Source organism: Polypterus senegalus, chromosome 10 (assembly GCF_016835505.1).
Source record: "Polypterus senegalus isolate Bchr_013 chromosome 10, ASM1683550v1, whole genome shotgun sequence".
Lineage (NCBI taxonomy): Eukaryota > Metazoa > Chordata > Cladistia > Polypteriformes > Polypteridae > Polypterus > Polypterus senegalus.
This window is the reverse complement of record NC_053163.1, coordinates 50,767,843-50,793,851: the sequence shown is the minus strand read 5'-3', so window position 1 is coordinate 50,793,851 and position 26,009 is coordinate 50,767,843. Positions and strand designations below refer to the sequence as shown.

At 36.0% G+C, this 26,009-nt stretch overlaps 1 protein-coding gene across 5 annotated transcripts in view; it reads right to left on the bottom strand.

Annotated features, from left to right (window-relative positions):
* pcdh11 (protocadherin 11) overlaps positions 1-26,009 on the bottom strand; it is a 992,866-nt gene that overhangs the window by 933,952 nt on the left and 32,905 nt on the right. For all 5 annotated transcript variants that reach the window (XM_039765778.1, XM_039765777.1, XM_039765780.1 and 2 more), the window contains exon 3: positions 9,502-11,988. In XM_039765778.1, the coding sequence (XP_039621712.1) occupies positions 9,502-11,988 (2,487 nt within the window). The remainder of the gene's footprint in view (positions 1-9,501; positions 11,989-26,009) is intronic.

Below are 26,009 nucleotides of genomic sequence, written 5' to 3'. Positions count from 1 at the left end.
ACAGAGAAATATGGCATACACACTGTATGTAGTTTATGTATGTATGTATGTATATATACACACAAATCAGCAAATACAGATTTCCCCTACCTCTTTTTATATTTTGCTGCTGCAGACGGAATAAAGCTATATGCAGGAGTATGTTTAATATTTTCTAATGGACTTCTGGCTAATCTGACTGACACTACAAGTGTATCCAATAAAGCTTTAATGTGTCAAACTAAATGCATTTCCTCTGGGTTTTGCTTCAAAATACCAGTTGTACCTTATTAGCTTAGATGCATCCTCTTAGCCAGACTAGGAGGATGAGGAAGCAGATAAAGTCATCCATTGGAATGTTCCATGAATTACAGCATCATTTAGACTCAAAATTAGGACACAAATTTACCAGCATTTCATCAGTTGGAGCATTTTCTTTAAATGTCATACAACGCACAGAAGGACTTTATGACTTACATGTGCCCAAACACAAACCTTAAACCTCAAAAATGCATTTTAACTGGAAAGGATCTATGTTATGACATTTGGGGTAAATCTGAAATGGTATAAGGGCCCTCAAATAAGATGATGATTTTTGATTAATGTTAATAACCCTAATTTAATTAATGTATTTGTATCTGGGTTTAAAAGTAAGCTTCATTCATATTGAAATAAAAAACAGTGAAAAAGCAACTATGTACAGGAAAAGGGTTTAACAAGCATTCAACAAGTACTCAACAACTGGGTGGTGCGTTGTTATAATAAAGCTTTTTAAAGGATTAACAACCTCTAAAAAGCACTTTAGTCATTATATTTGTTAAACATGAATGTGTAAAAGAAATGTATACTCATTGATATTGAATTTGATCAGAATATTTACAGAAATTACAACACATACAGTAAGACATAACACCAATCTACTGTATTATCAATCAAGGAACCATTATTTAATACAATAATATATAAAGTTCAGTTTGTTGCCACTGCTATACTTATTAAGAGTACAAAACATATAAATGGATAGCAACAGACACAATGACTAGTAATTATGGAAATTTATTAAAGCATATGAATTAATTTAGAGTAATACAAGGAAACACAATAGTAAAACATCAATAAAATGTTCAACAACATGCCATTTGGCTGCAGTTAGAAAGCCAAAAAAGTTATTTGGAGTGGATCTAAAAAAAGTTACTTCATATAATGTCGACCAGCATCTCAAATATTCCACACTGTGGCACCTAAAAAACCACTTTCATCAATAAAAAGGGAATATAGTCCTTTTAGATTTTAAGGAGTAGGTGAGATTTTACTCTTGAGCTAAGGTGCATGTGAAAATGTTTTTATTCAGTAAAGTAAGATCCCCATTAAAAATGTTTTTTTTACTCATAAATATATTCTGACTTTTGCTTTGCAGTAGTTTCTTTCACATGCTGTCACTGCTAACAGTTATCAACTAAAGAAAATCAATATATGAAATATGAATAAATATTTTCCAAATAAATACAACTGTAACATCATTAATAATACTGAATGTGACTAAACTAATTTCAATTTGTGCTTGTGGGAGGTGTTAAATTGTTAAACTGTAAATTTTAATAGTTAAGTGTGGAAGATGGCGTTAGGAAACTCTGGACTATGATATCTGAGTTTAAAAAAATATACTGTATGTGTCTCACTATTTGCAGCAACAAATTAATAAAGCATTTATTTATCCAAAAAAAAAAAAAAAAAAAAACATGACAAGCACTGAGTTTCTCTTTGTTAATACCTTTTTAATATTAGCATGTTTCAGTGAGTATAGCGACAGGAAAATGTCAGTAAATCTATGACTCTTTCAAGATGAATGTCAAAGTATAAAAACTAGGACAAATAATTCAGCCTATAATTCTATTATAATAAGGTGATTGACAAATTGTGGTACTGATAGCATAAGGGAAAGACAAGGAAAAAGATTTCTGAAAGATGTCAGTGCTCATTTCTAATCCAGTTGAGCCAAGTCAGCCCCATGGATTCTTGTCTCTGTATCAGCTAGATGTCGTAGTGTATTTGATGTTTGTCAAGAAGGAAGCCTGGAGACATTACTCTATAGTGTGAAAAGTAAGATGAAGAAAAATAAATAAATAATTAATCAGATGTTACAATGGAGAAGGGAGCTTTGAAATTCAAGATACATGGATTATTATATTGGGGATTGGGAGCTCTCCACTGATATTTATTTTGTAAGTCCACTCTTTGTATAAATAAAAAGACACAAATAGATTTTGAAGCAACAAATGAAATTATACATTGCAAAAATGGAAAGATTATCGTGATAGTTATACTGCTTAGATGCCTCTTCTCAAAACATCATGAATACTAATTAACTGTGAGGTAACAGAAAAGTCTGAGTACCAACCATTTTTTCACATACTTATAATATGTGCAGAACCATGAGATTCACACCTATAAACTGAACATGTTTGTTGGGGATGGTGATAATTGTACAGGCAACCAACAAAGTTCACAGAGGAAGCATTTCAGCATGGAATCGACCTTTTGGGTCAAAGCATTGTCAGGCAAAAAAAATACACCTCTATTTAATATTTGTCTTCATTTATAACAAAAAGGTCCTCAGCTATAATGCCTAAGTCACTCCTGTTTTCTATTTATTCAAGTCATTTTAAAGTAAGCATTTTCAAATGCATAAACAAGAATCTCACAAATTTCTTACATATAAACAAAATATATGAACCAAGATTAGTGACAGTGAATAATATAAAATTTGTTAGAAAATAAAGTTATGATCAGACAAACTTATTTATCTATCCATTTTAACACCTGATAAATCTATGAGATATCATTGAATATCTGAGCATCATCAGGTGCAAGTTAAGTACCAATTCACTATAAAGCAGGGCACAGTCACACTCACTCCTTTCTAGCTAAATTATCTTAAAATTTATGTTTTTGAGATTAAAGAGTGAGATTGGACTTGAACATGTTGTGTGTCTAATCAAATTATTTTAACTGAGTGAAAGTGGAGTACAGGACGTATTAACTCTCATGCCATATTACTGGATAGAGATCAGTAAGGAAATCCTCATAATCAGTTGAGGGAAGCACAGGCGGGCACAGATATTATTAATGGATTGGGAAACAGGGGTTGCTTGCCTCTTTAAATCTTGGTTGGGCTCAGAAATTCATGAACACCTTGAATTGATCCTGGGGTTGCCCTGAAGTGGTCTGAAGATGGTAGTGTAAAGTCACAGTGAACAAAGTCTTTAAATGACCTTTGAGTGAGGAGTGGAGTATCAAATGATCATACATAGCAACTTATATAGCAGCTCAATAAACTAAAGGAATGTATGCTTTACTGTATATTTGTGCACATACAAGAAAGCACACACATATATATTTGTGTTTATATGTATACACTGCTCTCCATCTTGGAACCGCTCACTTCACTGTAACCTGGTGGATATACAGCTCAACAAATCTATGCGCATCATAACAGAAGCTCTCCATCCAACCCCTCTCAAGTGGCTACCGGAGCTAGCTAACACAGCACCACCTCACATTTGCCATGATTCTGCTACTGCAGGCTTTTTAACAAAACACGAGAAGCAAGGCTGTTTACCAATATATGGTGACATTGTCCACCATCCGAAACTTCATCTCCTTTCCAGGCACTCAATATGGTGGTCGCCTAGGGATATTATTGTTGCAGACACAGAAAAAACTATGGGATGCAGACCTCCTGCAAACTCGTTTCTAATCAGGTGGTCCTGCCATGTTGCATACAGCCTCAGCATCTGCTATTGACTGGTTGAGATAAGATAACTGAATTTGCTGAACAACAAAAACTATATATCCATCTATTTTCTGATTCAGTTAATCTAACTTTAGAGTCATGAGGAGCCCGAGTCTATTCCTGGAATGCTAATGTAAGGTTTGAACTCTGGATGGGTCACAGTTACATCAAGGGCTCATTGAGACAGAAATCCACACTTACTCGCACCTGCCAATTTAGAGTTCTTGAAGTGAGCCCCTAAAGTTTTACAGGTAGTGTTTCAGGAGTTTATAAGGAGCAAGAATTCCTAGGCAAAAGAAAGGTTGATAAAAGAGAATAACAGAGTAGCAAATCTGACCCTTGGTAGCACATGGTCACCCAGCACCCATAAGAAAATGCTTTAAAGAAGAAGAGTGTGTTCTTTCCAGAGTTCTTATGCTTTCTCTCATTTAACAGTACGTCTTTATTTTTGCATATGTTCATGTTGTGGCATTTTCACTTCTTGATTTTGGATCCCACTCACTATATATATAATCTAAGGACTTGGAACCTGTCACAGCATTTTAAATGTGATTGTTGTAATGAATAATTTCCAAGTGGAACACTTTGATAATGTCAGTTTGTGCTTGTTGATTGCAAACCTCTGTGGCAGATTTCTGTTAAACAATGAACATAATGAGCATGTGTTGTTTTTATAGCAATCATAGTCACCAAACCTGCTGTGATAAAACAGATAAAATTATCTGCCAAAGAGAAACCAGAGCTTCTTTTGATGCCTAAACCAAGGTGTGTTTGCCTAAACATCTAAACTATTTCTCCAATCCCATGGGATGAACAAGCTTTCATGAGATCAAAGAAGTGACCCCAAAATGCAGTTTACAATCCACTGTTTATTGCCTATATCTCTGAAAGGTTGTGACCCTTAAAAATAAATGATAAATAATGGCATTCACTTACGTTTTACTCAAAGTCCACCTCAGTCAACTAAAACCAAACATATTTACAGCTATACAGGAGCCTCACCTCACTGACACTCTACCAAACTAATTTATTTCACTTCACTCTTCAGAGAAGGGTTAAACAATTTCAGATTACATGGACCATGTTTCAGCCAGCCTGAGTCATAAAAAAGATTTCTGCTCTGGAAACTAGACAATATCTTGTCTGACTTTTTCAAAAAGAATTAAACCATCCTTCCATGTATATTTGGAGCCCAAGAGGTCCCTACACTTTTCCTGTTTGTGAATTGCCAGGGCAATGACCATAGACATTCAGTTTCATTTAACGGTAGGATCAATTAGGTGCATTATTACACCTAAATCGTTTTTTTTTTTTGATGCCTGGAGCAATTGCTCCTATAGTCCGGTTCATTTAGGTGGATGTGAGGACACCAATAACACTCTGGTACAGACTAAAACAACTGTACTGAGGCCATTTGGAAACAGTTGTCTTGTGCATTATCAAGTGGACACTGAGGCAGTTCACCTGTGGTATGAAAGTGATCCAACATAGGACTGATCTAACTACAGGAAATACTGCACAATATGGGAAACATTTCTACCAGTAATTAGCCAATCTTGATATAAATCCGTGCATGTAAGTTCATAGAAACCAACTCAGACAAGTACTAGTCAATTAAATCAATTTTACCATTTAATTCAGCTTCAGAGTCTTGTTCTTGGTCTTGTTGATTACATAAAGAAAGCTGTAGTTTCACTTGTGTAGACTAAACTGACCACATACAGAGTTGGCAAGACATGAATGCCTCCTAATCTTACACTGCCAGAATCACATGCACAGGTAGAACATCCTATAAATGCGTTCGCTCTTCTGGCACAATGCACACACTGGAGGCACATTAAGTTTGATATTATGTGAATTGAGTTTTCCAAGCGAATGTTTTTAAGAATGTATTTATAGGTTAACAGACAACAGACATGTGATCTGAGCTATCCTAAACAGAGGTGATGTACAAGCTGCTGGAGTATATGCTTTCACCAGAATCACCTAGATGACAGTGTCCTTTCTGTAGCAAGCAAAGTAGCACCCTTCTGGAGATTAAACAAAGTAACTAATCATCTCTGCATTCTGCATTAACCTAAGAAACTATGAGTATGTCCTTTCTTGGCAAAACATAAACAAATCTATTGCTACTGTTTCTGGATTTTGTTTTTGTTTTAAATGAATGCATGAAAACCACTTTAAAAATGTGTTCCCAGTCCACATAACACATGAATATTTCCACAACTGAAACCCAAGTAGCATTCTGCAGAATAGATACATGAAGATTTTCAGGTTTCTTTCTTAATTCACCCAATGATTTTACAATCTTTTCTTTGTCACCTGCAGATGGCAGACAAGTGGAAAATACAATTCAACTTAAAAATAAAACTAGAAGGCATATCCAGGACATCCCGCACTAAGCAGAAATGGAGCTTAAGGCACCAGTATTAGCTGTCAGAAACATCTGAACGTGACAGAGAGCATGACACCAGGAACCAATGGCTACTGCTTAAGATCAGTGATGCTGTGATAAGAAGTGAGAAAATTACTCAGATCCAATTATCTATCCAGGAAACATTTTGGATGCTTTTTTTGACAACGGGTATGTTAAAGATGAATTTATTTTGATTTTGATAAATTACTAAGCAAATGTAAGCATGGCAAGGTATGCCCCTGTGGCAAAAGATTTAGGCTGCACTTTATGTCTCTTTTGAAGATAAGGCCTTGGGAAAAGCTTATAAATAATGCACCTTCACAATGTGGAGCAATTCAAAGCATTAATAGCAAAAGCTCCCTGAAAAAAGAAATGGAAACATATGAAAGGAATTGATTTTTTTTTTTAAATTAAGGTAATTAGCGTAAACATAGACGCACACAGGGTGTGTAATTTAAAATAGATAGATAGATAGATAGATAGATAGATAGATAGATAGATAGATAGATAGATAGATAGATAGATAGATAGATAGATAGATAGATAGATAGAGAGCGTGCTTTACACATTATAATTCTATTAGTTGAAGCACTGGTGTTTTGCTAGGAAAATCTGTAAAAGTCTTACACATCAGCATGCTCATGTCAAATCTTGTTCATTGTTTAAGAAAGTAATACATTACAATGCAACATCTCAAGCCATATGGCGGTAATGCAATTGCTGCAGCAGGCTAATGACAATGTCCAGTATCTTAAACACTGAAAAACACAATTTATTACATATTATACTGAAAATGTCATAAACAATTGTGTGTAGGTAATTAATGTAACTTAAATAAATGCTTACTGGTTGCTTTATTTACATTTTTTTGACAACAAAGCTGGATTAATTATGAGAAAAGGTGCACTGGTATACAGATTCCATATTTGCAAGTGACCAAAATGCATATCCCTTTATCTTGTCATCAATAAAAGCCCTAAAACTCAATGAACTGCCTTAGACAAAAAAAAAAACATTGTAAGCATTACACAAACAGGCAATATAACTTGCTAAATCAAATCTACAATTAGTTATGATTAGAAGTCAATCATCAAAGTAAAAATTAAAGAGGACTTGGACCCTGATTTTGTTTGCTTTATTTTCATTTACTTTCATTAATACTAACAAATCACTGAATAATGGCTGGAATGAGACAAAAATAATAGTAATAGTAATAAAACGATTAATAACATTCAAAATATTTTTGGCCTTTTTCTTACAGGTTATAGATGTAAAGCAGGTACATGTGAAATGAAAATTGGTCTTATTGCATGCAGATCTGTGTTTGACAGGGCCCCTGTATCAAGTGTAGCACTGAGAATCACATCAGGAGTCTAGACAATAGCTTGACAAATCTATTAAATACTGACTGTGCTTTTATAATAAAAATAAAAAATACTGAGTGCAGCAGAGTCTATGACACCAGGTGTCCCACATGGAAGCAGGCACTTTTGGTGTTATACTTATGAATATCTGTCTTGTAATGTTTACAACAATAAAGCAGAACAGAATAAGTGCTAGGAGTTGTTCTGGGATATTCTGCCGCTGAGGTTGGCAGGCAAACTCCTCTTTTGGTAAATAGCACACATATAATTTGTTTTATGTCAGCAAAACTGCATTTGGTAAGTTGCCTTTGGCAATATACACTAGCTATTCCAAAATGTGTTCACATCGTAGCATCTTTATTTTTATCACTTTTTAGCTTATGCAATAATCATTATAACAATCAATGGGGAGTAGGTGTTTGAAATACTCTGTAAAAATAGTTGAAGATTGTAAATGTAAAAATCAATAGAATTCAATTACCCTATTTTCAGTTTACATTAAATATTGGTAACAATGCCTTTGAAAGATTCACAAATAAACTTTTAACTGGGATGAGAAGCCAAATATAATATGGAAAACACTAAAAAATCATTAAGGCCATCATAAGCTACTGCAAAGCTGCTGCTAAAATAAATAAAAGCAAATTCCTCTTTTTAGGTGATTGGTTTTGCGTTGCTTGATTGTGGCATTATAATGGAATTATCGAAGCAATCTGACTTTTTTTGTTTATTTACAATATAACTATCAATAAATTTGCAAATGAAAATTTCAAAAAGGAATATTAATCATTTAACTTAATTCTTCAACTTCACTTTCACACAGTCTTCAAAGTTTCATTTCCAAGAGTCCTTCTTTTCTCTTTGTTATATAGAGTGAATAGCATTTTCCCTACACAGGTAAGAAAAGTTAGACCCCATTCCTCTTAGCGAGACTCAGTTTGTAATCCAACAAGGTGACTCAGTTTAAAAGATTACAGGATTACTGAATAAAGGCAATCCTTGACTGCTTAGGTCGTTTATGGCTCTCTAGTTAGGAAAAGGCAAAAGAAATCCCTACAAATGCTTATTAGACTAAATAAATCCACATTGTTTCCTCAGTGGCAAGATTCAAGGTGATCTCCTCTTTCACTGTATCGAAAAGGGGTGTGAAATGAGGAAGTATGCAATCTGTCAAAAAACTGCATGGTGATCACATTGCAAGACTAACAGTTTTCTAATTGCAATTCAGATAAATGATTTGAAAAAATAAATACTCAACAGAACAATTAAAAGAAAATCTCCTAGACAATTTAATCTTTCATCAATGCCAAGTATAAAATGTCACTCAAATTCCACTTAAAAGCCTGTGTATCTTATTGGCACGAAACAATATTCTCCCTTTCCCATAATATATTTTCAGTGCCTCAGGCAGGCCTTGAGGTTCAACCCCTTTCTCAGTAAATGCAGATATCTAAGGCTCTATTAGCATCACAAACCATTTAATGTAGCCTGCATGGTGTTATTACATTGCAGCCAGCCTCAGTTGCTTAGATTCAAGAGCACACAATACTGTAAGCACTTGCCTTTTTCTCTTGTAGCTGGCTCTATAGATTTGGGACTGCCTTTCTCTTTCCCAGTTATTGGCTGTAAGCATGAAAAAAGTGCCACAGTGCCACCTACAGATGAAATTCTTGCCAGTAAGAATCACTTAGCACTCAGTTCACCTGCGGGCCAAAGAAACGGCTCTAATTCCTCTCCCTCTGGTCCTACACAATTAAACGCTTGTTACATTTGTGTGTTTCGTCCAAACTCGATCATTTCCACCCAACTCCCACCCCATGAGGAGAAAGAAAGAAAGAAAGAAAGAAAGAAAGAAAGAAAGAAAGAAAGAAAGAAAGAAAGAAAGAAAGAAAAGGGAGAAGGCAGAACAAAAGTAGGACACATTTTAAAACCAGAAAGATTCAAATTACCTGTCTTGTATGGATGGGCCCTGTGGTCTTGAAGCCCCCTTGGCAGCTGCACTCTGAGACGCTATAGGGATCTGAGCTGCTGGAAGAACATTTGGACAGCGAGTCACATCCCACCACAAAGGTGTTATCCAATGGCAGCTCTTGGATGACATGGTGCTTCTTGGGAGGTACAGGGGTTTCAGGTTTGATCTGGAATGTTGGTTGAGGAGAGGCTGATTTGTAGTGCTTGGCCAAGTCAGGGCTGTCTGGTTTAAAAGTTGATGGTGTTGTGGCCCAGTTGTACTTTCCCATAGTCTGCTCTTCCAGCTCCACTGGGAGATCCAAGGTGCCATTGATATGTTCATGTGCTGGATCGTCCGGCTTTGACTCTTCAATTGTAACAAAGTTTAAGAGAAGGCTTTTAGGTGACCTCTTCTTCTTCTTCTTCTTTTTCTTGATCTGCCTGTTCTCCTGGTTAGGTGACACCCATTCACCACTCTGTTTTCCCTTTTGTACAACTTTATGCCTGGGTGCTTGCCTGCAGCGCACTAAGGCGGTAACAAAAATGACCAAAATGACAGTCATTGTACCAGCAATGATGGCAATGACCACAATTACATAGCCATTTGCTTGAGGAGTCACAACGCCATCAACTACATTCCGGTCCAATGGTGTCTCCATGCTTTTGCGTACAAGCTCCTGGATGTAGGTAGCATTTGCCACTGATTCGTTGATGTAGAGATGAACCAATGCTATGGCATAAAGTGACTCTGGCTGTCCCAAGTCTTTGACTCTGACCACTAACCTGTGTAAGCCCTGATCTCCAGCTTGGATTTTTTCCTGCAACGTAATGTTGCCAGTGATTTTGTCAATGGCAAATAATCCCCGGGAAACACCGCCTGTGATACTGTAATGCAGTTCGGCATTCATGCCTGTATCATTGTCTATTGCAAATACTCTGGTCACCACAGAACCAGGGCTGGTAGTAGATTGGACTAAATTGTAGGAGAAATTCGATGAAGGAATAACAAAGACAGGTCTGTTATCATTCACATCCACAACATTGATGGTGACTTTGGCAAGTGAGGAACGTTGAGGTCGACCCCCATCGACAGCTTTAACTACAAATGTGTACGAGCTCTGCTGTTCTCTGTCAAAAGTGATATTGGGTTTAATGACTCCAGTTTTAGGATCGATTATGAAATTTTCTTTGCCATTCAGTATGGAAAGGGTAACAACTGCATTATCACCAGCATCGGCATCAGTCACTGTGATCAACCCCACGGTGCCATACAACGGGAGGTTTTCAGGAACATAGAAATTGTATTCATTGTGAGTAAAAGCTGGGCTATTATCATTTTGATCTTGGACCATTACCATCACAGTGACATTGTTTTGCAAAGGAGGTATTCCATTATCCTTTGCGACAACTGTGAATGTATATTTGTCTTGCTTCTCTCTGTCTAATCGGCGCACAACAGATAGGATGCCTGTCCGGCGATCCAAATTGAAGACCGATGGAGCATCATGACCCAAAGAATAACTAATTTCAGCATTGCGGCCACTGTCTGCATCTGTTGCACTGATTTTTGTCAACTGCGTGCCTGGAGCATTGTTTTCTGGGATAGAAAGTCCAATAACAGGCTGTGTAAATGTAGGCGCATTGTCATTTTCGTCCTTGATTTTTATGAGCACCATAGCAGAAGTATTCAGTGGAGGTTTGCCTGAATCAGAAGCAACAATTTTTATAGCATATTCCCGAGTGGCTTCATAATCTAGAGGAGCTGCTGTCTCTAGCAAAAATTGGTTTTCAAAAACAGGCCTCAGGCTGAAAGGAACATCATGATCAGTGTAGCAAGTAACTTTTCCATTCAAATCAGCATCCTTGTCCGTCACTGTGATCAGTGCAATTTTGGTGTTAAGTGGAGCTTTTTCTGATAACAGAACAGTCCCATTGATAAGGTTGATAATATATTTTGTTTCTATAGAAGGAACATTATCATTGATGTCAGTAACATTGACAGTCACTGTAGCTCTTGAAGGGGTAGAGCTACCATCGCTGGCCAAAACTATCAGCTTATGGACTGGGGTTACTTCCCTGTCAAGTGGTTCTTTAACTGTTATAAGACCAGTGGCATTGTCAATTGCAAAAAGCTTTTTTGCTGCATTGGAGATTTGGTTGCTAAATGAAAAAAAGATTTGTGCATTTATTCCCAAGTCAGAATCAGTAGCGTGAAGCTGGGTAACTGAAGTCCCAACAGGTGCATTTTCAGGAATATTTACCTCAACTTCACTCTCCTTGAACTTAGGCCGATTGTCATTCACATCAGAGATGGTTACCTGCAAAATTGCAGTACTAGACTTAGGAGGATTTCCGCCATCTTCCACTTTGATCTTCATTACAAAGGTGTCCTTCTGCTCTCTGTCAAGGTTTTGCTGGACAATAAGCTGTGGCCACTTATCTCCTTCTGGGGTTTCAATAATGTCCAGCCCAAATTCGCTTACACTCTATCAGTGGAAAGAAGATACCAAAAAAAAAAACAATTAATTTCTTAAAAAAGAACATAACTCAATAAAATCTGCAGAGAGACCAGTATTGAACTATAGACATTTTTCATGCAAATTTATATTTTTTATATTTTTATAATTATTAGGCATGTAGAAAATGGCTTATACAAGCATTAGTAAATCTAAATGGCACACCATAGTCTAGGATGAAAAACAAGCTTTTCCTGACTGTTTACTTCTAAGCATTACAAGTGGCTAAATAAATCTGCGTAACCTAGTTTTAACCAGCTTTACCCAGATATTCTATTTTTCTATTGCATTGTGCCCTGAGCTGAAATATGCAAGCTCTATATGTTTACACATCAAACATACATTTAGAAAAAAAAAAAAAAACATCAACACTGTCACAAACAGCAGAACACAAAGAATGTCAACCTCATAGATCAAATGTTCCAAAAAAGTAGGGTTTTCTTTTCACATTCAGCTATATGCTTATATTTTGCAGTGTTGCTTAAAGAGAACAGCAAGTTTGATAATTGAATTCCTAATGAAATGTGAGCAATTAAATCCAAATATGTGATGCCGAGCACTTTGGTGCATTAGGTAAAAAAAATTAACATCCCCTGTTTCTGCCTGTCACCAGAGCCTTTCATCCATTAGGCACCACTGTAAGTCAAAATATTACTATACTGAACAAAAAACACTGAGATTATATAGAAGACTAGATAAAGTGTAATGTTCAGGTGATTTTTAATGGAAGATGAAATTCTTTTTACTAAGTAGGCTATAAACCGAAATATATGTAATTGAAAATAAGTGGTTCAGTTCTTAATTAACAGATGTGAGCATGCAAAGGTTCTTCACTTATTAAGCTGTTAAAAATAAGTGAATTTTCTTGAAAATGAGCTTACGTTAATTTCCTGAATACTGTATATCCATGATAAAATTACAAAATATTGCACATTGTTTCAGAATTAATACAACCTAATAGGAGCCTAGCTCAAATGGAAAAATGCTAAAAGTTATTGGACAAAAGTGTTTGCTCAGCCAGCCGTGGAAATTAAAACCATGGCATACTTCACTGTAACACGTTTTGAATGTTCATATTAAATTGTCAACAATGTGACTTCAAGTTAGTCTAAAGAAAACATTCTGTATTCATATTAGCCAGGGTTAATTTTTGATCAGCTGATAATTTCACATTTGCAAGCAAGCTTTCAAAAAAAATGTTTTCCCTGTCAACACTTTATTAAAACTAACCATATGTGCTGTAAAAAATACTTTCCCTAAACTAATAAACACAAACCTGCCATTGTAAGGCAGGCACAAAATGTATTTCTATATTATCTATCTCATGTCTACTATTTTTTGTGGATGGCCTAGAAAGAATTATGTTGAAATGTTTGAATAAGGATATTTTTTAGCAGAAATACACTTGTAAAATAACTGCTTTTAAATTAAATATAAAAAACAGAAACTGATAATGATTTTGTTTCTCTTCCTGGGCCCTCAGTGGTGTGTTGCAGAGAGCACCGTCTGACTACACTTGCAGGGTTTCTGGCAACAACCCAGTTGTACCCACCAGCAAAGTACATGCATAGTCTCTGAACGTTCAGAGGGAAGAACTGAGCTGTCGTGAATCATACATTAGATGGTTGTCTCTTAATAAATAATAAGATAGATTTGGCCTTTTGATACAGAGTGAGACTGCTATACATAACAAAGTGTGAAAACAAATATACAGTATATTACGATTAATGAAATAGCAACAAATAATGCTTTTATGTAAAAGCTACACAGTACTTTTAATATGAGGTGTGACCAGCATTTGGAAATGTTTTTTATCTAACAGAGAATTAGACTTAACTTACATACTGTATTTCTAATAATGGGCAGTTTGGTGGCACAGAGAGAAGCATTGCTGTCTCATGAATTTATTTTCCTGAATTCATTTTCTATACCTGAATATGGCCTATGTGAGATGTCCGTGTTCTCTCTATGTCTGTGTCAATCTTTTTCCCATATTCCCAAAGATATGCAGATCAGGTTAATTGGTGATTATAAATTGGCCCAGGGAGGGAATGGTAGTGAATGCTATCTCAATGAATTAGCACCTGTTCGGGGTTGTTTCCAGCTTTGAGGCTGGAAATTTCTACTTCTAGGATCATCTCCTGCTTCCCACACCTGTGAATCCGGAATGACATGAGTACAGATTACCAACAACAGATAATGCTATATAAAATATATAGCAATGAGTTCTGCCAGCACCTCAACATTGTTAACTCCCAAGTTGTTATCTTCTATGCGAACTTTGGAAGTTACCCTACAGTCTTAGAAATTAAGAAAAGGGATGTTTGTTTTCTATTAGATTTAAATTATTAAGCAATGCTGATTATCTTTGAGGTTTTTGTGTGTTTTCCAACTATGGAAAAATACCCTGTGCCCTTTCTGTGTTGGGAAAGACCTCACTTACTTGCTGCCTTAAGCAACACCAGTGTTGTTAATGTAGGAACAGATATATGGTTATATAATGAGTGGGTTCTGGTTCCTGAAGAATCAGAAGTTCACAATATATAGAGTTTAGATCGGATAAAAATTCTAATTTTGATCCGTCCACTGAAACTCTCTAAACCCAGAGGTTTCTGGTACAAGGCAAGAGCTAGCCTATAAAAGGCCTATGGCCACTGCACCACACATTTGAGCAAAAACCTATGTTCACCCACACCAAGTGAGTGACCATTTAACTTAATATGCATGTTTTTACAATATAAGTAGAACAGCAAAATATTTGCAGAAGAGCCATCACTGACATACATACTGCACATTTACAGTGCCCTTTTCTCTTTTTTCTCTCAGTTAATTTCTGGCTTTACGTTGTGGTAATAGTAGCTATTCTCTTGGCTAGGACAAAGTGAAAAAGAAAAAAATGTTCCCATGCTAAAAGCATTTACGCCACCTGATTCTATAAAGGCAGGTCCTAATAAAGAAACATGAAGAGCAACATAAAAAGAATAATACAAAACAAAACAAACAATGGGATTAAAAGGTAGCCCTTGTAGAAAATATTTAAGGTAGGAGACTTAAAAGCATTTATTAAAAAAGGTGGACACTAACTTAACTCAAGAGTAATTGTTGACTGTTTTTATAATTGCAGAATGTGAAAATACAAATAAATATGTCCCAGTTTTTCCTTTTATATTATATTTACACATAGTATAATGCAGTCAAGTAGTGCTCCAGTTACACATTATTAACAATGCAGTTATATCACTAATTCACCAACTCTGAAAACACTCTTAGTTAGAAGGCTAAATATTTTCACTCCACACCAAGAATGGTATGGATTAGGTATTTGATTAAAACCCAAGCACAAAGTGAACTTCTGCCTTTAAGATATGAGCATGTTGCAATTTCATTAAAAGAGGAAAAGTGACTTAAAAGTGGATGACTGTACTGTAGTAGTGAAATGTAATATTGATCTGTGAAAAATTATGAGACCATGATACACTGAACAAGAGTGAATATATGAGTAATCCCAGTTTCCCAGAACATCTCCTTAACTAAGAAGCTTAATTTTGTTGTTTTTCAGCTTCACGACTAGGCTGCTCAGTTCAAGGTTATTGGTTTGACTCCAGGATGGTGCCCACCTGCAACAGAATAACAAGAATCCTCCCCTGATATTCCGTGCCTATATTTTATGGAAAAAACTATGAAGAGATGAGCCAGAACCCAAAACTAAAAAGGAAACTGTACGGTTTTCATCACAGTTAAAAGACTCATACAATACATGTACATGGTATGGTGACCTGGGATTTACCACAGAATAATACCCCAGCAGTAAGGTTCCAACAAAAATCCTTGACCTCTCAACTACAAGCAAGAAGAAGCAATGAGCATGGTGTAAGAAGCCCAACAAACAAAAGACTATATGACTTTACCAAATATAGACAGAAGAAAAGTCTAAATCATGACCCAAAAAGGAAGAAAGATGCATAAAGATAACTTATTTTTGCTGTGCTATGGAGTGTCAATAGTTGGTTTATTAACATGTTGTTATCAAGGTCTACAAATAAACCTATCCAGCTTTTTATTGTTATCTGAAGGTAGAGATATACAATCACTCTTTTTTGAAAAGAAATGAAAATTGTACATGGCAAATGCAAGCTCTGAGGAAAATCACTCAGACATACAGACAAATTTACCGCTCAGAAAATGATAATGTTTGGCGGTGCATGGTTGATAGATAATTTTCCTTTATATTTAAACCATGGTCTTTTTGTACTTTCTGTTAAACAATATTCAGAAAGGAAAATACACAGAGGAGACACAGCATACCCCTATCCTGTAAAAAAAAAGATTTTAGGATGCAAGAGTCTAAGAATTCTTGCCTATGAAGCCTATGAAACATGTCTATGGTACATGTGACGACCAGCACCACTCATCTGTACATGAAATGCTTGACAATGATCAGGAATTCCAACTAGTCTGTCTATTGTGTTGTTGTTTGTCTCATGGGAATTCCCTAACTGCATATAAATTCCTTCAATAACCGATTGTTTCAAACAAAAAACAAACTTTTGATGTATACGTTAGTCATCCCATTCTTTTTCTTGAAATTTATTGTTCAGAGTAACATAATTATTCACATATTTACATATTTAAAACAGAAACAATCAAATGAAGTAGTGAGAAGAATTACAACCTGCAGCTGACCTACTGTTTAATAATAATATCCACTCAGACATTTACTAAACTCTCCTATTCTAATTTTATGGTCACGGTGGGTGTGGCCTATCCTGAAAACATTAGGTGCAAGGCAGGATTCAACTGTGAATGGCTGGGTGAAGTGCAATATTCATGTACATATTGGGCTCATCAGTCATTAATTAACTTAGCATTTACATCTTTGACATGTAGAAAAATCAGAGTAACAAAAAAAATCAGTTTTAGAATTACTACAGTTCCATAGACTAAGGCAGATTACCAGTGACAAGAGTGGCCACAAATAGGAAGCTGCTGATCAATTGATAGTCAGTCATTTAAGTAAAATGGAATGTTCCTAACTCTCTGCCACCATCAGACAACAACAACCAGTTTGTTAGTTTTCCTGACATTTCGGGAAGACTAGTATTATCACATAGTGAGAGGAAGTTGGTCTCCTCTAGGGCTGCCATATGAATCATCATTATTCAAACTTAATTCAAGTCTATATGAAAAAAATCTTATTCGAAGACAAATCCTTATATTTGTTTGCAAAAGAACTGCCCTTTATTTTACCTTGCACCAACTTTGGCATTGGGCTTCTCCAGATACAATATGCTGCAGTACTTCTGTATTTTGTTATCATTTATGAAATGGTCAGGCGGTTCAACATTTTCGGACTCTTCTTTTTAGTTCTAATTAGTTTAGTACTAATAACAGATTTTAAACATGTCTTCAACGCCATAAAAATATATTTTGCCCCTGATCCTGTTCCATTTCACCCTTGAACTTGAGATCTCTGATTTGCTGATGCTTTATGCTTAAACCATTATGCATTCATCATAGCAAACAAAAGCTGATTTCCTTTCTCATTAAACATAATGGGAAAAAAACTACCATATTTCTTACTTTTCTAGTATTATTGTAATGTCATTTAAATCGCCATTTTCAAGAATATTTTCAGTGTCAGGAAAGCATATTAGTCAACCAATGCATGTATTTTCAAGACTGCTGGCTTGAAATATAAATCCTAAAAAACAGCATAATGTAAAATACTGTAAGTATTAATGTTACATATGTTACATTTTTGCTAAAAACTATAATGGGGGAAAAGAATCCCATTTAGTTTAATTATGTATGTCATTCTTTGAATACTGGACCACCACCGCAGCACTTGACTGGCACCCTTCTTTACAAATTTATTAAATTGGGCTGTTCTGCACACTTCATCTACCTTCCAAAACATTTTTTGTTTAAACTATACCTTATACTTTTTGCGATTTATTTTAAAAATTTTCTGTGTACAATATTTTACTTAGTAGCGAAATTTTTCAGTTGCTGTTAATAAAAATGTTTGCCAAATTAAAAAAGTAGATGAGGAAATACTTAAATATCATTACAATGCAATATTTAGTACATTCAGTTGACTACATTTTAGGAACACAAACTCAACATGTCTTGACTAAAATATAAATAAGACACTGATTTCACGTCTATCACACTCATGGACCAAAAGGGCACATAGCTAAGCAGAGGGCTGGACGAGGGGGCAGGGTACAAAGGACTAAAGTAATAAGTGTGTTTAATGTTTCACATGTTTAAGTAATGGGCGGCACAGTGGCGCAGTGGTAGCGCTGCTGCCTCGCAGTTAGGAGACCCGGGTCCTCTCTGCGTGGAGTTTGCATTTTCTCCCCGTGTCTGCGTGGGTTTCCTCCCACAATCCAAAGACATGCAGGTTAGGTGGATTGGTGATTCTAAATTGGCCCTAGTATGTGCTTGGTGTGCGTGTCTCCTGCGGTGGGTTGGCACCCTGCCCAGGATTGGTTCCTGCCTTGTGCCCTGGGATTGGCTCCAGCAGACCCCCGTGACCCTATTCGGATTCAGCGGGTTGGAAAATGGATGGATGGATGAGGAAATACTTAAATATCATTACAATGCAATATTTAGTACATTCAGTTGACTACATTTTAGGAACACAAACTCAACATGTCTTGACTAAAATATAAATAAGACACTGATTTCACGTCTATCACACTCATGGACCAAAAGGGCACATAGCTAAGCAGAGGGCTGGACGAGGGGGCAGGGTACAAAGGACTAAAGTAATAAGTGTGTTTAATGTTTCACATGTTTAAGTAATGGGCGGCACAGTGGCGCAGTGGTAGCGCTGCTGCCTCGCAGTTAGGAGACCCGGGTTCGCTTCCCGGGTCCTCTCTGCGTGGAGTTTGCATTTTCTCCCCGTGTCTGCGTGGGTTTCCTCCCACAATCCAAAGACATGCAGGTTAGGTGGATTGGTGATTCTAAATTGGCCCTAGTATGTGCTTGGTGTGCGTGTGTCCTGCGGTGGGTTGGCACCCTGCCCAGGATTGGTTCCTGTGTTGGCTGGGATTGGCTCCAGCAGACCCCCGTGACCCTGTATTCGAATTCAGCGGGCTAGACAATGGATGGATGTTTAAGTAATTGTGAGCAATTTTACATAGCTTTTTATACATGTACTAGACATTAAGCCCGTTACAATAACGGGCGCTAGAACAGTAGTGCATCAACATTAGTAGGAACAGTCGATATTAAATGGCAAGGGACCTTGTATGTGGCTGTAATATGCATCACTGCGTGCCTTTAATTTTCTCTCTCAGTAATACTGGTTTGTATTTCCGTAAAATTCCTGTAATTTTGTCAGACAGTAATACAGTGGAACCTTGGTGGAACCGAAGTAATTTCCCCCATAGGATTGTATGTAAATACAATTATTCCGTTCCAGACCGTATGAACTGTATGTAAATATATATATTTTTTAAGATTTTATACACAAATATAGTTAATTATACCATTGAATGCACGGCTTAATAGTAAACTAAATGTAAAAACATTGAATAACACTAAGAAAACCTTGAACAACAGAGAAAACTAACACTGCAAGAGTTCGCACTATAGCCTTATGACCCGCTTGCTAAAAACACCTTTTTTAATGAGTTTTAAGCACAGGGGAAAAAATGAACATTTGAAAAATCCGTAATCTAATAAACAACCAAGAAAAGTAACATTGCAACAATGCACGCGTGCGCCTGTGTGTGTGTGTGTGTGTGTGTGTCTGACTCTGTCCCGGGCCTGCATGTGTGTGTGTGTGTGCTGGCGGGCCTGTGTGTGTGCGTGTGTGTGTGTGTGTGCATGTGTGTGTATGTGTGTGTGCCTGACTGTCTCTCGAGCCTGCCTGCCTGCGTGCGTGCGTGCGTGTGGGTGTGTGCGTGCGTGCATGTCTCTCACGCGCACGCACCTGTGTTCGTCTCTCTCTCTCTCTCTGCACACACAGGGAATGCACAGGAAGAGACTGAACACGTGCCATGTGGACCCGCACATGCGCACTTCACCAGAAGACAAACACACACGGACACCTGGACGCACACAGGGGTTTTATTAAAGAGGATTACAGGCCAGTTCCACTTTTCTCTTTGTCTATATCACTGTCCATGTACAGAAAATCCCATTTTCCAAGTTAAGGCTGCATCAGGGCATGAGGCATAAGCACTGAATGTTTTGTGGACATACCATGAGCAAAAAAGAAAAAAATATTAATAACAATGAAGCATGCAAAGGCATGTTAAATATAACTGTACACATACTCATTTTAACCTATTTTCAAATATATATGAATAGCTACTTATTTTTAATATTGAGTATTCTAACCCAACTTTTTTTATAATTTGACAGCCCTACTCTCCTCTTTTTTTATTTGAAACCACCAAAATTTAAGGGTGGAATTAATGCATGTCTTTCTAAACAATCATAGGAAATAGGGTCAAGGACACATTAAAAGGGTTTAGAAAATGGATTTATAGATATTACCAAATATTATTATAGATATTACATCAGAATTTACAGACTCTGGAGCTATATTGTGATATGGACCCACTCCAAACATAGGATATAATGCGGGGCAATAACTTACAAATCTAAACCATACACCTAACCAGTGTTTTCATATTCAGTGAGACACAAAATCAAAGCTAGTCCCACGAACATTTGGCAAATAGCAAGTTCCCGATGGAATACCAGTCCACCTTGCGGAATTACGTATGTGCCCAGCCACTTAAAAGTCAGACATGCACCAAGTTTTTGAACTGTAAGGGAAAGCCAACATTAATTTGAAGATGGCATGCAGGAGTCTACACAGTGATAAGTGAACAAAGGCATGAATATTGTAATAAGGAAACACAACTCAAAATTTTCAAATTCATTAATCTGTTTTCAATCATTTGATTCATATAGATAGACACAGTATGGAAAATGGATAAGTTGATTCAATTTGGGGTAGGGGTTTTAAAACTATCAGACCAAGTGATATAGTGCAGTGTGATAGTGACTGGAGTATCAGTGCCCAGGATGGTTTTCTAAAATTTGTATATAAATGAGAGAGCAATGGAAAAAATAGGGTGCGCTTATAACTCAGGAAGTGAGCGTTTACACAATGGGTATTCGGTAAACCATTATCACAATGACAATGGATGAAACTTGTTTTTTTTAGAATAAAGGGGTGAGGCACCACCAGAAAATCATACTATGAAGACTTATATAATCTCTAGTGTGGTTCTGTTTCATTTAACAATCCAAATTGTATTTTTCATACATTTAAAACTTCATTTGTGGGTTTGAAGGATAGAAATAATGTAACCTTTAAGTAATTAAAAAAACTTTTGAATGAGCAGCTCAGCATGGCTTGTTTATTCCTATTCACCTCGTGTTTCCCAATAATACTGAGACAAGACTTATAGGTCCCAAAGGTATTACATTCAACCATGCTGCTAGGCAACTGGCTCCATATTTTACAATTCTTTGAGTGAGAAAATAATTTCTAGCATTTGTTTAAATCCAGCTTTTGTTCCACTCTGTAATTGTTACAATAACATACTTAAAAGTAAAAGCTGGGAACCACCTCCTTAATTTTTCTTTTCATTTTAAACACATATATAATTAATTAATTGGTTTACTAAACTCAAAAGATTCAACTCCTTTAGTCCTTCCTTTTAGCTTAGCCTACAGTCCTCGTTTCAGTCTAGTCATTTTTCTTTGGAATTTCTCTACTGCTGCTACTGTATGTTCTTCTTGCAATATGAACTTTACAACTGCACATCATACTTAATGCTATTTCCTCACTATCCTGTTATATAGTAGCTTAAATATAACCTCTTTTTGCTTGGGCTCAGTGTGCAATATAACTTAACATTCATTTCATTCTAATTTATTTTCTGGATGTGGACCATAATGAACCCAAATAACAATTTCAAGTCCTTTTCTTTCATTAAAATGGCAGAGGTGTACAAGTATGTGTTTTACCTTTACATTTGTCAATAGAAATTTACAATGTAGCAGATTTCATACCCAAAAACAGTATTAGAGGCAGCACTGAAACATTTTACTTTTATTGTGTATGAAACAGAGGCCAAAGATAAGCATTTTCTCTAAAGCTACTAGTCACAGTTAAGTGAACTGGCAACTTATAGGTGTGAAATGATAGGATGAAAGAACTGGATTGGTGTAAAAATAAAACAAGACTCCTCACTGCAAAGAATAACTCAATGAATGTGTAGCAGCAGAAGGCCGCAATGGAGTAATTCAGCTCTTTAGTGACTGGCAGATACAAAAAAGACTGAAAAACAGAATACTTTGTGTGTGGAGTCTTCTTCAAGTGTCTAACTCTCCTCCTCAGACTTGCAATTTTCCTATATAAAATATCAGCAGGGTCCTCAGATTTCAGGAACAAAGAAGATTTTCAAAAAGGAGGCAGCAAAATGATTCCTCGAGCCACTGTAAAATATGTAATCTGAGAGGCTTTTCAGTTGCTTTAGATTTGTTTTGATGATGTTTTCCAAATCGCTATTTTTGGCTGTTACACGGCACAGAAAGTACGTCATTACAGAGCAATGAGAAAAAAAAATATTTAAAAATTCATTTTAAACTTCTTGTATTTGCTCTGCATATTTTTTCTTAATATTATTTTCTATTATGACTTAAAATTGATAATAAATGATTACTAAACACAAAGAAATCACTGTCTACTGGATGGTCACATGAAAAATTATGGATGGGGCGGGGGGGATTTGGCACTCACAATTTTCCATGAATCTCCCTAGATATCATACTAAGAGGGTCACTTTAATACGAAGCAAGCAAGCTCTCCAACCTGAAATAAATGTCTCAAGGTGTGTTCTAATCTAAAGGACTAATGTCCTTTAAAATAAATGTATTTCCTACTACCCTGTAGATAACTGAAAGTCCCAGGCTTATGGCAACACAATCTTAACAAATTTCAAGTCACGGTTATTGGGGGAAGAAAGAAAATCTGATAAAGCTGAAGACACATTTAATTAGCCAATGCACAACAAAAACAAGGCAGAGTTAATGTCATTCAACTGATACCTAATACTAAAATACTAACTTTGCTGATTGCCCACCAGTTTTGAGAAATCTGAAACAAAGCATGAATCCCTTGGTATGCGGCTTAGGGGACAATCACTGAATTATTTACTGATGCTAAAATAAGAAAGGGCAACTTTACCAATTAATTGTAATATATAGTGAGCATTCATCTTAATAGGTTGGCCAGACAATAAAAGAAATCAGAATGAATGTAAAACAAATATAGTTTATAAATAAAAGAGGACATAGAGAGTGTAGCTTTTTAGGCGGCAGATTAATTGGCCAAATTATAGCTGTTTCATAACGAACTCTACAGTACCAAGCCTCAGCTCTTTGGTTCATTTCGTTTCTGTCCTTTATAACAGACATCGCACACTTTCATTACTGAAGTGTGCAGGTCTAATCTTTTTTTATGCTGGAGATCTTTTAATAGTGTAAAGATAATAAGGAAGCATTACATTAATGAGTACAGGCAACTCTGACATTTCAAATGAGCTATTTCAACAAATCAGTGATTTCATTTTGACACAGAATTAGTTTCCATTTTTCATACAAACCTCTCCACTGTATTTGTCTGGTTCATTTTCTACTTATTTTTTAGTAATTACCACTAATTTAAATTTTAAGAATTCACTGAATAAGCCCAATCTTGGACTCAATTCTGCAGTCACTACAAATATGCAGACTAGTTATTCTACATTGAATTATTTAGTACAATTAGTAATGATAATAATAATAACAACAACAAAGATGATGACATATGCATGGAATAAACATAGTAACAGAAACATTTACAAATTTATTCTAAAGGTCTCCTGTGCTGTGCAGGTAACCTCATAGAGAAGATGAGCCCTGGCGGCAGTAAGCTTCAGATTAAGTTGATATGTCTCGAATCCCTAGAGGGAGACCTGTAATACAGATATTATAGAGCAGGCAGTGTGTGTCTAAAGTTTAACTGATTTATTGAAAGGCGAGTCACTGCAGCCTTCTCGTGTATGCAGCTAAAAACATTTGTGGCTGTATTGGAGCTTTGTAAATATATCTCCATTTGAGACTATGTGAATGAAAAAGTTTAAAAACTAATGATTTGTAAAATGATAGAATATACTATACACTCCTGAAATAGAAAAATAATAATAATAATAACAATAAAGACCTGAACATGACCTTGAGTGCACTTCTCTATACTTAACTACAACTGACAGTGTAAAGGAGTGGAAAGGCTGTCTGATTTAAATGGTAAAGTCTCTCTCATAAAAAAGCTTTCTCTAGCCATGCATAGTATTAAATTCATAAAGATGACCTTGTCTTTTGTAGAGGAATCTTTGATTATGATGTCTAGTTGATTATCAAAAATACAAACTAAAACAAAACAAAATGTGACTATCTTTTAACACTGACATTAATTGCTGATTTGTTATATAAATATTCTGGAACATTGCATGTCTCATTTTTCAGCACTGCAGATGTTACTTTCAAAATATCTCTGTCGATCTAAATGAACCTGCTGCGCTAATCCATGGTTAATGCTGCTGCCCCATGCTGAGACTAAACGAGGAACACAGACAAATGATCAGTGTGCAAGAGTTTCACAGAGCATCCAAGAGATACAAGCTGTGATATTAGGTGATCGCAAGCCTACCCTATTTCTTAAGGCTGTTAGACAGACCTTTCTTTGAGGCTGAAGTAAACCTCATTTTGCCAAGTCTAATTTAAACCTCAGGAGGCCTGATGATTTTCAAGCTGATAAGAGAATTGTTTTGAAAAGCTTACAAAAACTTGCAAAAAGCTAAAAAAAAACTTTTCTTTTTCACTTTTAAAGTAAGAACATCATTTGAATACAATTCATTAAAAAGACATTAAAAAGACCACATATGGTGCACTTCCACTTACCTTTTGATAAAACTCATCTTGCGAGAAGAATTACATTACACAGTGGTGCTGCATTTAATGAAAACTTTTGATTAACTTGAGGTTTTTATAAATCTGATGAAATTACCGTAACGCTGAAAAAATGTACCTGTTGATTTATTTATCTAAGATTTGACATGAAACTGAAAATAAACCTAAAGTCTATACAATATCAGTCAATCAGTGTTTAATATAGTGCCTTCAAAACAGGGCACCATCACTAACCAACATGCACATTGAAAACTGTCTAAATAATTTTAATATTCTTTTTGATTACTTGCTCATCCCTGATATTTCAGTTGGGCTCTCCTCTCATATGTAGACCCTTTTGAAAAATGAAATTAACTCCAAAAATCTTCTGTTTATGTCTTTGAAACTCTACAGAAAATTCTGCCTTCAACACTTCTAAAAAGTGTTTGGTATTTTTTGCACTGATCTTTCTTTGTTTATACATACACCTCAGCCATGACCTCATGACCTGTTCCACTAATTACTGTGCCTGCTGAAATTCTCTGGCACATCAAAGGGGCTACAGGTGTTATGTCTAATACTATACTAGCTTTCCAATACTTTTCATTTAATTCAGTGCTCTGAAAGCATCAAGTACTGTGTATATGTAGGGGTATTCCTCACTAGTGGCAGATTATTATCCACACTGATTTCCAAATGTCTTGCCTTTCCTTATGACCTTTATTAGATACATTCTTAAGGAGCCTTATAGTCTTATAATAAGGTTTCACCAGCTATACAGATTAATATATGTGTGGCTGAAAGGACATCCCAGAGCAAAATCTACTCTTAATACTATAAATACAGACAATGCTCTTTTCAGAATGCCGTTTATGCTAAACCCCTAAAGACTGCTGTTCCCCAGAGAGCAGTTTTCTTTCTCTGGCCTAATACATGTCTGTTTGTTTTTAGTGGGGACTTTTTCCTTCATGGAATTATACATTAATTATAAAAAGTACCAAACTGCCATAATGGACTATGTCAAG